The sequence below is a fragment of the Citrus sinensis genome, chromosome 7 (assembly GCF_022201045.2).
Source record: "Citrus sinensis cultivar Valencia sweet orange chromosome 7, DVS_A1.0, whole genome shotgun sequence".
In the NCBI taxonomy this organism is placed as follows: Eukaryota; Viridiplantae; Streptophyta; class Magnoliopsida; order Sapindales; family Rutaceae; genus Citrus; species Citrus sinensis.
This window is the reverse complement of record NC_068562.1, coordinates 21090171-21102765: the sequence shown is the minus strand read 5'-3', so window position 1 is coordinate 21102765 and position 12595 is coordinate 21090171. Positions and strand designations below refer to the sequence as shown.

Genomic DNA, 12595 nt, shown 5'->3' with positions numbered 1-12595 from the left:
ATCTTTTGTTCATTTTTCATTATTAGTGTCTTGAAGAGTCCAAAATTGGTTTTACTCCATAGGTGAAAATTTTTGCCTGAAATTTTGGTAATTTATGCTTCCGAAACCCGGTCTTACGGATGCTTTGTATTCTTGCTTTTGAAATCCGAGCCTCTTGAGTGTAATCTTGTGAATTGCTACTGAAATCTTGATATTGGTTTGATTAGTTTTATAAGAACCGAGTGAGAATTATTACTAGTGGAAAAAGACAAGAGAGTGTGAGCATATTAGAGGGTAAAAACCAATAAATTTGAGTGAAACACATAAGGGAGTGAGGTGAGGCCCTTTCCACATTATTTCTAACTTTCTTTTAGGTACATTGCCCATGTCTCACAACCCATAACAAAACATAAATGAAAAGGATCAATCCGCAACTGACTCAGAATTTGCCAATTCATGCATTGATATAAAAGATGAGAAGGATGATGAGGATTGAATCACAGTACATACACGAGCATTTAGATCAAGTAGAGAACACATGTGCGGGTGCTCGGGGTAGAAGTTTTGTATAAATGTATTGCCATGCTATTAAGTATTTTGATTTAATTTTTTTTTCTTTCTAAGAGGTGGAATAGAATAACCCGGTTGAAGCGTAATGATCATACGTCTATAATGCACAAAGAAGAGTTCGACCCAATGCTTTATTTCTGTCCTAGTTTATCCTGATTCAACATTAGAAGTATATTGATTTTTTTCCCAATAACCGAATACTTTTGTATGTAAATACTACATATTTGATTCCATCCATAAATTTATGTTCTTCTTTATGAGTTCAAGTCTCAATAAGAATGCTAGTTTTGGCTAGAGGAGAGATTGATGACTATAATAGGGATGAGTATGATGAAGGGGAGGACTCAGTGGGTAGCTATAGGAGAGATGGACGGGGTAGGAGAGCTAGGAATGGGGATGATGGTTACACAAGCCTTTGGTGCAAGTCCCTATAATAATGACTAGGAACAAATCTCCTCATGATGGCCTTTATCTCCTCCCAACTGCTTGTAGGCCTTTCACAACCTTGTCTACTACTCAAAACAAGATGATTCCACTAAATAAGCTTCCAGAAGGAATTTTTCAGTTTGATATCCCCTACGTCATAATCTATACGCCTTGCCCTTCTATCATCTCTTCCATGCGTGTCAATGGTGGCCTGGTCATCAAAATTATCTAGGTCATTGCCATCTTCTTCTTCCATGGCAGCATGCCTCTGATTACTTTTGACATTAGAAGCTATTGGTTGTTGGCCCTCCTGAAGATAGGCAATGGCAGTGTCTTGCCTCTCCATTTTGTCGCGGATTTTTCCAAACATCAAACTCATGCGCACTCAAATTGTTGTTGCATGGCTCTGATCATGATTGATTGGTCCACAGGTTCTTGATCTTTCGACATATTTGTAATTTGAAAAGAATGTTAGCAAAAAGACCTCACAACACTCCCTCACATGTTTCACTTAATTTATGTCACTTAACTCTTGTGTTTATCAAACAAATTGGCTTTTATCCTCTGATGATTTCACACACTCTTGCTTCTTACACACTTAATTCTCTCTGTTTCAGTTGTTGATTGAACTAAATAAACCAACACACAAAAGTGGCACACCAAATATGACAAACCAACACACAAAACAAAGAAAATGAATTAAGAGCACATAAAGAACAACAAAAGTAAATTGAAAAAAAAGACAACAATCGAGAAAAGGAACACATTCGGTATTTTGTGTAAATAGAGTCAAGGAAAATGAATAAATTAAATTCAATTTGATGAAACTAGGAAGATTTGAATTCTTTTTTAATATGAATTTATGTTTTTTGGATAATCAAAGAAATAAGACATTCATACCTAATTAAAAACTAGGTTCTAATACTAAATGATGTGAAGCTGACAGTAAAACTTCAAGGCCTACTCTTAATTTAAAGTTTCAATTGACCAAGAAAGTTCAAAATAGGTTTAAGGTCAACAAGAAAATCTTGATCCAATGGTTAAGAGAACATGAACTAGAGGTATAAAGAATGATATTGATGCCATACTCAAGATGTAGATGAGAAGGTAAGTGATAAGTCTACTTTAGAACGCTACAAGAATGGAAATTGTTGGTTCACCAACTCTTTCAAATTCAAACAACATTAATCTCCACAATTATCTTTTACATAGCAAGATTTCTAAGTTTAAATAGGCTAATAGAAACCAAAGAGCCTAAAAGTACACTTGGAATCTATAGAACAACTCTCCAAGCATATGTTTGTCAAACGATACTTCAAAAGTTTTCACCAACCCACCATTATTAATGCTAGTCACTAACAAACTTAATGTTAGCCCACTGTCAATAATGATAGACTTACCTAAGACATTAACAAACTTGAAACACAATAGCAAATGAAGTTGAATAAGCAAAGGGATGGTTGGAATTCCTGAGCCTGAACAATGTAATTAATTGGTCATAATGTCTTCTAGAGAAATCTAAATCCAGCTCTATAAATTGCATTGGAAAGTTAACTTAATTATCTTTCCAACAGTATATAGCTTGCACATTAATTCCAGCTCACTGATTACCAGTTCTGTTGTGAGTTTGCCCTTTCTACATTTAACCCAAGTTGTGTATTTGGTTGTCCAATAACTTAAATGATACCCACAATGCTTTGTCTTGTCTCCAAGCCCATTTTATCCTATCTTACATCCTGAATTACATTTTTAGTCCACATTTTCTCAATTACTCCATTTAAAGCTGCTTGTATCTTTTTGGTTCTAACTTTTATAATTGAGCCTCTATGACTGTGCAAAAGATCTGTAGAAGCTTTAATATTATTCCCTTCCCTTAATGGTTCTTATCAATAATTCGGGTGGAACAAAGAGGCTGAGACCTCCTACAAGCTCTTTAAGCAAGCAATAACTTCCACTCTTACACTTGCGATGTCGAATTTGCAACACCCTTTCACTATCAAATATGACACTTCCAGAGAAGGAATTGGAGCCATGATCATGTAGCAAGGAAAGACTATTGCCTTTATAAGACGAGCCTCAGAAATGCTCATAATTACAAACTTGGTGACTTTATCTCTTAGGAGAATTTCTACATCCAAACTGATCAACGAAGCTTCAGGTACTACTCAAGCAACATGCAGTCACACCTGTGCAACAAAAATGGGTTTACTTACTTAAGCAGCATGCATTCACACTCGCTAAAAAAATGGGTTGTAAAGCTATTTAGATATGATCATCAAATACTTTATAAACTTGGAAGAGAAAATTTAGTTGCTGATGCCCTTTCTCATGTAACAAGTTCCCCAACCCTTAATGCTTTATTTGTTTCGTAGGCTCAAATATAAGGGAAAATAAACAAAGTAGTTGATGGAATTGATTGCATGGAAAAAATTAGCAAGTTGGCCACTACTCAACTAGGCCTTCCCTATACAAAATGAAACGGCTAATCCCATGCACGAATCGGTTGGACGTTCCTCTTATATCTCATATCATTGAACAATTATTACATAAGTTCCATGATTCTTTTCTTGATGACCACTCTATAGTCTTGCACACATACAACAGAATTGGCCAACAATTTTATTGGCCATTAATATATCAGAATGTGAACCAATATGCCTACTCTTGTTATGTTTGTCAACAAGCTAAGGCATAAATTCACATTTATGCTTGCTGCTTAGTTTGTTTTATTTTTCTTTTTAATAAACTAAATACATATTACAAAAATTCAGGTTTTTACATACTTGTAGGACGTGAAGGTGAATTTGATCACTACAGATTATGCCAGATATGCCAGGATGCGACTTAAAAGGATTAAGGTAACAAACACACCCCCCCCCCCCCCCCCCCCCCAACAAAAAAAAAACATTAACAGGATCCCACTTGAATGACAAAATAATTATGTGGAAATCTTCCTCTTGAATACAAATCGGAAAAAGTATCATACTCAGTCGCATGGTAGCTCCTAGTAAAATAATCCTCAATGTTAATACAAGTTCTGTAGAGTATGATAATATGGACAGTTAATGCATGATTCTTTCTGAAAACAGGAATCATGCATTAAAAATACCTATCCAGTTTTTGCTTGTGCTTCAAACTCCTTTTCGACCTCCTTCCTCATTTTTTATTTCTTAGGTTGTGGTTTTTGGAGAAACAGGTGCATGGAGGAAGGAGCTGAGGAGCTCATGGACAATCCTATCCAGAAATCGAATGTTAAGAAATTGAGAGATCATATGAAAGAGTTCAGCAATCCTCAGAAATATTTTGAATGGGAAGACAAAAAATCCACTCATGACAGAAAAATCATGCAGTAAAAATACTTTATAAAAGGACAACAGTAGAACAAAAAGACGAAAACCTTTACCAATGAAATATATTGACACAATTCATAGATCGGCTGTTTTCCATTCTCCTATTTCATTAGCTATTGTATTAAAGATTTTTGTTGTCTGTATTTTTAAAATTATCAAGCGATTTTATTATTTTGCCTCGAGTAAGAGATTGATTAATATATATGAAATATCTTTATTATATATCTCGATATTTGCAAATGCAATGAGATTTACAGAGTATGCATTGGTGAGCGTGCATCTACTGATTCATTTGCTGAACTGCAAGGTGCTAAATGCTATTACATGTATGCAAATGAAGCATTCGTCATTTTAAATTCATGAATCATGACACTTGCGCTGTCTATTGCACATGGAGATGGTATTATAGCTTCTTTGTGGTGACCCATTCAGTTGCATCTTTCAGTACATTCTGCACACAAAGAAGTTTGAGAACATAGCTTTCAAGCATCACCACAGGACTGGATGACTCAACACAATTACTTGATGTCTTTCTTTTGGGCCCAACATCATCAATTCCTGGATGGAGATCCGTGTAGAACAAATTAATCCAATGGAAAATTAGGCAATAAGCATTGAAAGACAATGGAGATAATATGAACTCAGATAGACAGCAGTTAGATACCTTCTCTCTTATTTTGACATGGAGGAATATCAATTGCATGTATCTAACAATAATATAAACTTCTTAGTGTCAATGTAAATTGGATTTCAAGTTACCCAAGAGGTAAAGGAGAGGAATGATAGTTCCAGACTTATCTAACATACACTTTATCAGCCACAATCTCAAATCTGTCGGGGTTCCTTACATATGACAACAACGCCTCCTCTACATGATCTGGAGAGGGTGTTGCTTCTGTGCCGTTTTGTTCCGATAGTCCAGCCTTGGCTTCCTTGCATTCTATAACATTGTACTCAAAAGTTGAAGAATTTATCGCCTCTGTGTTCACTGAGAGCAGGCAATTGTTACCACTGCAACTTCTTTTATCTGGCTCGAACTTCTTATTTACAGCTGATTGGGCTTTTGATCTACTTCTCTCATCCTTGCCAACACTTTCCAGAGCTGATAAATCAGGAAAGAGCATCTCTCCATGAGAACCAGGAACATGAAAAGAAGCCGATGGCATATGTACTGGTTCGGAATCTAAGGATAAACTTGGCTTCATTGGTACAAAATCAAGATTTAGGCATATAGGGGGATCATGACAGCTCATGCAACATAATGACTTACAGAATGGAGACTTTTCAGAATCAATGCCGCGCAAAGATGAATATTGGACAGAATTACCATATTTGCATCCATCAAAATAGGATTTGGCACACATTTGTGATTCAGGGATAGGAAATCCACTAAAAGAATCTACAATCTGTGGTTTAGATCCAAAGGATGGAACTTTCATTTCCAAGGTTTGACAAAAAGAGCCCGAATCTGAATTCACATCAGCGGAATTATATCCTTCCACAAACAAACTGTCCCGTGGCCCAAATACTTCTTGGAAAGGAGAATTTAATTGATGGAACTGCTTTGACTTTGATGGATTAGGCATCTTTGTGCATTTTCCTGACCCACACGTGTAACTTCCCTGGTGAAAATCAAACCTTTTTTGGTGTTGTTTTCCTTTGGCATAAATGTTCTTCAAGCCATTTGTATTTCCATCACTTCCAGAAATATCCTTCGGTCTTCTGCTCTGCTTTGCCAGTGAGTTTGAAGATGATATATTTTTTGCCTCACCCCTTACTGACATCAATGGCGCAAAAGGCTTGCTTAACCAAAAAGCTTTTTCCATATGAAGATTTAAGTAATATAACCTGAATCATCAAATTGGCAACTGAAATCTATACTAAACCTGCAGTGGATGAGCATGACTCTTCACTGCCATCAAGATTATAAAAGTGAAACAAGATTATAAAAGTGAAATACACAAGTCAAGGTAAAATTAAACAAGATGAACACTAAACAAAGATAGATCCAACAACTACCTTAGCAAACTCAAATCATCCCTAGCATCCTCATGATAAGACCAATCTAATTGACTTATTGGCTCTTTAAAATCAGAGTTCCTTCCAGCTGAAGGATACCTGCCATCATATTAAGACATATTCCCTAATTACACACTAAAGTTGCCCGTACCTAGGCACACTCGAAGTTATAGAATCCACAACACCTTGTCATCTTGGATGTTATGAAATCACCATTATTTTCTGATATTTGTCGCTTTGGAGATGATGAATCTGATTAATAAAGTAAACAGAACGAATCAACAATATATCAAGGCAATTACTTCCAGAGTATCTGTTATAACCAAAGTTTTCTACATCAAGCAGGAAGGTGAAGGTAATGGCAATTTTCTTGATGTAATTGAACATAAAACTACTTAACTTTTTGGAGATACTCTTATTTGTAAATTCTTAGGCTGTTTTTGGGGCTAGTGGATAATTTGTTCACCTTTTGTAAATTTTTATGAATCCAATCTACTTTAACTTTTGTCAAATATATATATAAAACTGGTAGCTAGAAAATGATATCCTAGTAGACAAAGGGTAAGCCAACCTCCTAATCCATAGTGAACCGTTACTAGAGTATTCTATATTTAACATAAGAAAGCTGAAAACTAATTGTATTTTGAAATTAACCTAAAAGAATAAAACTGCATTAATGAAGAACTACATTGATATTTGAATAATAAGAAAAAAGTGACGTTGATAGCAGAACCTAAGATATTGTATCTGTCTGCTGCTTTCACCAATACCCTGCATGGTTATAAGAACATTCTTAGGAACCTACACATGATAGTACAGAAAATATGGCAGAGTACATTGATATTGGTGGAATACCTATTCTTATGTAGATGAGGGAATTCAAAAGCAGAATCTGACAGCTCATTTCCATAACTTTGACTCTGCCAATTCCTCCCAGACGCATTCAATCTATTCTCAATATGAAGATTGTCATCTACAAAGCTAGACCTAGCCGGTACTGAAAAAAAAAAGGACAAATAATTAGACTCTATTATTACACTCCTGATCCTAAGAAGGAAATCAAATAACAGAAAATAATTACAGAACCTCAAGTTTATGCCCAGGACCCATGATCTAATACAGGAATACAAAAGAACACTCAAAAGCCGAAACTAGAAATATGATTAATCTCATTTCAACAAATGGCCACGTGAAGTTAAGTAGTTAACAAACAAAGTTAAGCAAAATATTCACCAACTTTAACTTTTTATCAAGTTAAGCAAAATCTAAAGGACCACACCAGATCCTTTCAACTAGAAAATCACCTCAGATTTAACTGTTTAACATACGGGAAAGCAGGTGCAAAGGAGCTTGCATATGCATGAGACAATATGCAACATAATCTTGACTCACAATGATATCACATAAGATACATGAAAATTTATTATGCCAAAAGTTTCTCCGAGAGTGAAACAATAATAATCATGATAGGAAGGGAAAAGTGATAATTTGAATGGGGAAAAAACTGAAATACCGTCCCATAGATCTTCACTGTTGTTTCCAACGCCATGGAAGAATTCAGAATCACCAAAAGAGTTCTGCAATTTACTACCACAGCCATCAAATGGTTCACAGTCCTGTACTGTAGAATACTTCAGTTTCCTGTGACTACGGGAATTTATTGTGCCAGATGAAAACTCCAAATAGCCGCCACTCATGGGCTTATTCGTATCTTGCATCATGACATCCTATACTCAATGGATCACAACAATTGTGTCATGTCTCCACTTAAAGTAACTTAAGGAACATAAGTATAAAGTTTACTCAGCCCACCAACACATTAAATTCAGTTGATGACAATCAGACAATAATCCAACAGAGGAATACTATCGTACTATAGAAAGCTGCAGAAACCATATACAGAATAGAATATTTTTGAAAGACCGTTAATAAATAAATAAGAAGCTAGGGTTCATCATTTGTCTTGTACTCCTATTTGAACTTCCCCTTAACTTAATGGTAAGAATATTCTCCTATACATCCTTTATCCCGTAAGCTTTGTTCAGGGAAAGATGCATAAATCCATAGTCTATATGTCTCTTCTAACTACTACATTGTACTTTCCCCAGCCAAACTTATAATGTCATGCAAAAAACCCACACTATCATTTACCCACAGCCAAAGGCTTTGCAATGCCTCTGCATACTTATTACATAAGCAAAAAAGGACTATGCACAATTTCAGGGACTCAAATCAGGCTTAAACTACTCAAAATACTTCAGAAAGTTGTGATCATTTTGCATGGATCTCATTCAATAAGGAAATTATAGGCAAAAAACATCAAATACTTCAAATTAGACCAATCAAGTATTATATAAACTTTAAAAAAGAAGAGTGTGCATGGGCTTCTCACCACTTCAAGTTCAAGATCATCCCACACATAATCAAAGTTCTTTAACAAGTTATGCCTCCTTGCAGCCTTTTGAGGTGAAGAGCATACATACTGAAACATCCTATGTTTGTACAAGGACATTGGCTCAGATAGTGCTTTAACCATGCATTTATATCTGAAGTCTCTAGTTTAATCACAAAACATCAACTTAGCTATTAAACTCAAATCAAGCTTAAGTTACGTATGCAGCATTGAGAAAGGATGTATTTCATGACAAATTAAAATTAAAAACCAAATGCTGAGACAGCTTGGATTAAAATCTAATACAGATCTAATGGATATTTGTGCCATTGACATTCAGTTAAGAAGATAGCAGAACTACGTACCAACACACAGTTACAAGTTCATGCTGCATTACAAAAATGAAAAAGGATAAAATAAATAAATAAACCACTGAAAATCTAATACATAATTCTCTAACTATCTGCCTTGGACAACTTAAAATACCTCACGAACCAAATTTGTCAGAAAAGATATTTTAAGCACCATTACAATATGTCACCAGGAAATATCAAAATTTTCATACTTCATATGCTATTTTTTGTTATCAACTCAAGTAATTATTTCTCAATTGTGAAGCAATTCAAAATGCTTATAGGATTTTTCCTTTTCAACGTGTGCTTAAATTTTCTTGGATAAACATCCAATTAGCTTAATAGAGTGTAATACAAGCAACCAAATATAATAAAGGATTACAAACATAATTTGGTTTCATAAATCAAGAAAGTGTTGAAGTCAGTTTTCTTTTGTGGAAAATATATTGTTAGAACTACTTTCAGTAGAATTTAAAAATAGATTGAATTAACAGAAAAATGTATGTGTCTTATTACCTTTCGCATTGTTCTGGTGAGAGGATTGGTGTTTGTGTCCCCACCTTGCCCAAACCTGAAGGGCAAAAAAGTGTGCTAAGTGGCAGATATCAATTTAACAGAAAATAAAGCCAATCATATTGGCATCCAAAAAGTACCTCATTGAATTCTTTCAGCACATGGTAAAAAGAATCTCTACATGAATAACTGTAACTACGTAAGATTGAAATGGTAGGATGCATGAGAGCCAACAGATTTAACGAGAGGAGTGAAAGACATGAGGTGGTGAGAGAGCTGAAGTTACAATTGTTTTAATGACTGGTCAGTCTCATAGCTAATTTCCCACTGCTCTTCACTAATTTCTCAACCATTTAAAAGTTTATCCAGTTTTCTCTGTGTCAATTGCTCCTTCTACTTATGAAGACGATTTCAGAGGAACAGTGACCTTCTTAATACTGGTGCAAAATGGTCAGTAGACCGAGTTGAATGATAAGGTAAACTCATTTTTTTTCATCTAAAAAAAATGTTATTTTGGGTTCAAGAATGAAATATTCTTTCAACTTCTAATGAAGCAATTTAATACCTTCTACTGAAAATGCAACATGAGCTTCATGGACAGGACTTGCCTCCAAATTGCCACTTGGTCCATCATCAGCAAGCAAATCAAAAACAGATATCTCTGAGAAATAAGATTGCAAGGTAACAATGAAGAAAATACAATATCGACACATTTTCATGATAACCATCAATGACAAGAACAGCTGCATTATAGTAGAAGTCCACCCAGTGGAGCTCCACTAATGAAAGTGCTCTGGAAAGGAATATGGCCAGTCAAAGCCCGGCAGGAGAAGCCTAGAGAGTAAGAGAGTTGAGAATTTGTACATAGTAAATACTTGATACTTACGCTGGATATTGGTTGTTTTCCTGAGATATGAATCACAACTGCTTTCATTGAAGGCGTTGTTCTGACTATCAGAAGCAGTAAATTTAAAACTGTGAGGCAACAGAAACATCAGCTCCTAAAGTTAAAACATCCTCTTGTAAAAATTAATCAAATACATCAGCATATACGAAAGGGATAAGAAAGCATGCATATAGAAAATACAAACCCAACACTCACTTCTTTGGGGATATGGTCTCTGCTTGGTAGCCTGATGAAGTTACTGCATGAAATAGTCACAAACATCTAATCTTTGATTTAAGGCGTTAATTCAAAATTGCATCATGGACTCGAATGTTACCTACTTCCTTGTAATCAACAGAATCTGCAAAAGTTTCTGTGTTGGTAAAGATTTTTGCAGGATCTTTTGTGATGGGATACTTCACTGTAGATGCCTTTTCTGTTCCTTAATGATTTTATTTTTACAAAGCAGATGAACAACATGCAGAAAAACAAACAGACTTGCACTATGCCTCATGACACCAGAAATACTCGAGAAGTCTAATAACAGCTATATGCTATTGCTCAACTCGTCAGATTCAACATTTTATGAAACCCTTTATGAAGGACATAGAATACACAAGTGTATCACTTTAATAGACTAATATTATAAACAAGCTTTATACCTCAATCTCAATTTTATGAACCACCTACATTAAAACAGACAGAATTTGAGGGCCTCTTTGCCACCGTAAACTTTAACAAAACAAAAAGGTGATTGAGTTTTTAATCATTTAAATCCAAAAATGCTTCCTATATAGAGTAATTATTAGGCCAAATATATTGAAATTGTCTATTCGACAATAAAAGAGTCAAATGTATATTGCAATCCTAAACACTAGCATTCAAAAAAAAGGGAAAATAGTTCACATATTCTTCCACAAGGTGAGAATTTAAGATTTACCATTGAGACAAGCACACTTGCGTTCTTCAGCAGTTGTCGACAGGTTTAGCAAACTGAGAACATCCAGTGATCTGTGTTCTTTAGGATCAGCATGGCTGTCTAACACAGCTGCCTGCTGATGCTGTCGTTTCCTTTGTTCAAAGTATTGCTTTTGCCTTGAGTTTTTTTCACAAAACAAAACACATAGCATCTTTTGCATGTATAAACACTAAATCAATAACAAATAAATAAATAAGGTAAAAGATTGAGAATTCGATTGGAACTGTTTCCGGAAAACAGGATTTGAAGAACATAAAATTCATTTAACACCTAATCAATCATAAATAAAGAAATTAAAATAATGCGTTTACCTCTTCTGTGCAGACTTGCGTGACTGGAGTTTTTTTCCCCAAAGATATCATGCGTAAAAGTTTATAAAAGAAAATTGTAAATGATAAATAATAAATTACAGCAAATTCACATATAAATTATGAAATTGAAGAAATATCAAAATTCAAACTTACCGTCGTCACTTTCCGCCTTGATCCTCCCATCCACAGCAACATTTTAAAAAACCTACGCCAATTGTTTAATTAAACGAAATTTTAAACCTAATGCTGAACAAAAACAACAGAGAAAATCTAAAAATTAAAAGTGAAGATTATAAACAAACCTTTCGTTTTTTATATTTAGGATAACGGAACCGCTTAGCTAAATTGCTTTGCAAATATCGAACAACAAAAACCGCAAACGTCTGCGAGTTTTCGACCGTAAAAAGATTTTTAGTGACAATTTCTTTCTCTGGTTCCTGGCTTCCCTGCGATGGGTGTGACTAAAATGCCGGCAGGTTATATCCCAGCATGATGCCGAGCTCTCAAAAAGACGGTCCAATATTCTTTGGCTGCCAACTAACCGGTTTAACCGGTGGCTGTATTTAATTAATTCATTAAATTTATATAATTAATTAATATGTCAATTAATTTTTTTTTAAATAATATTAATAATAAAGAAAAGATAAATAAATACAAAGTGAAAGAAAATTATTATTTTATCCTAATCAAAAGAAAAAATAAAAAAAATTTAATAAATAAAGAACAAAAGCTTGTTTCATATGTTCTATGTGATAGCTCAAATTTCACATAAAAATTTTCATATATATTGTTATGGCAAATGCTATGTTACAATTAA

General features: G+C 34.6%; 1 protein-coding gene across 16 annotated transcripts; it reads right to left on the bottom strand.

Annotated features, from left to right (window-relative positions):
* Positions 1 to 4525: 4525 nt before the first annotated feature.
* LOC102620047 (uncharacterized) lies at positions 4526 to 12316 on the bottom strand. 16 transcript variants are annotated; one of them, XR_372176.4, is made up of 17 exons: positions 12081 to 12316; positions 11932 to 11983; positions 11779 to 11801; positions 11429 to 11583; positions 10826 to 10930; positions 10705 to 10747; positions 10489 to 10577; positions 10168 to 10263; positions 9606 to 9660; positions 8737 to 8899; positions 7858 to 8071; positions 7200 to 7341; positions 7078 to 7115; positions 6530 to 6596; positions 6345 to 6443; positions 4990 to 6173; positions 4526 to 4883 (listed from the first exon to the last, which is right to left on the bottom strand). XR_372176.4 is itself a non-coding variant. In XM_006491873.4 (17 exons), exons 2-16 carry the CDS (start codon positions 11971 to 11973, stop codon positions 5120 to 5122), a joined length of 2385 nt encoding a protein of 794 aa, XP_006491936.1. In that variant the 5' UTR covers positions 11974 to 11983; positions 12081 to 12316; the 3' UTR covers positions 4526 to 4883; positions 5085 to 5119. The 16 variants fall into 16 exon arrangements, 15 of the variants coding, with proteins under 15 accessions (XP_006491936.1, XP_052300085.1, XP_052300084.1 ...); XM_006491873.4 differs by having other exon boundaries at positions 5085 to 6173; XM_052444125.1 differs by adding an exon at positions 6212 to 6237 and having other exon boundaries at positions 4595 to 6102.
* Positions 12317 to 12595: the final 279 nt, after the last annotated feature.

Coding starts and splice junctions, on each gene's coding strand:
- LOC102620047 (XM_006491873.4), bottom strand. CDS start 11,973: ATGTTGCTGTGGATGGGAGGATCAAGGCGGAAAGTGACGACG. Junction 11,584..11,778: donor CGCAAGTCTGCACAGAAGAG/GTAAACGCATTA, acceptor AAAAAACTCAAG/GCAAAAGCAATACTTTGAAC. Junction 8,072..8,736: donor ATGATCTTGAACTTGAAGTG/GTGAGAAGCCCA, acceptor CATTGAGTATAG/GATGTCATGATGCAAGATAC.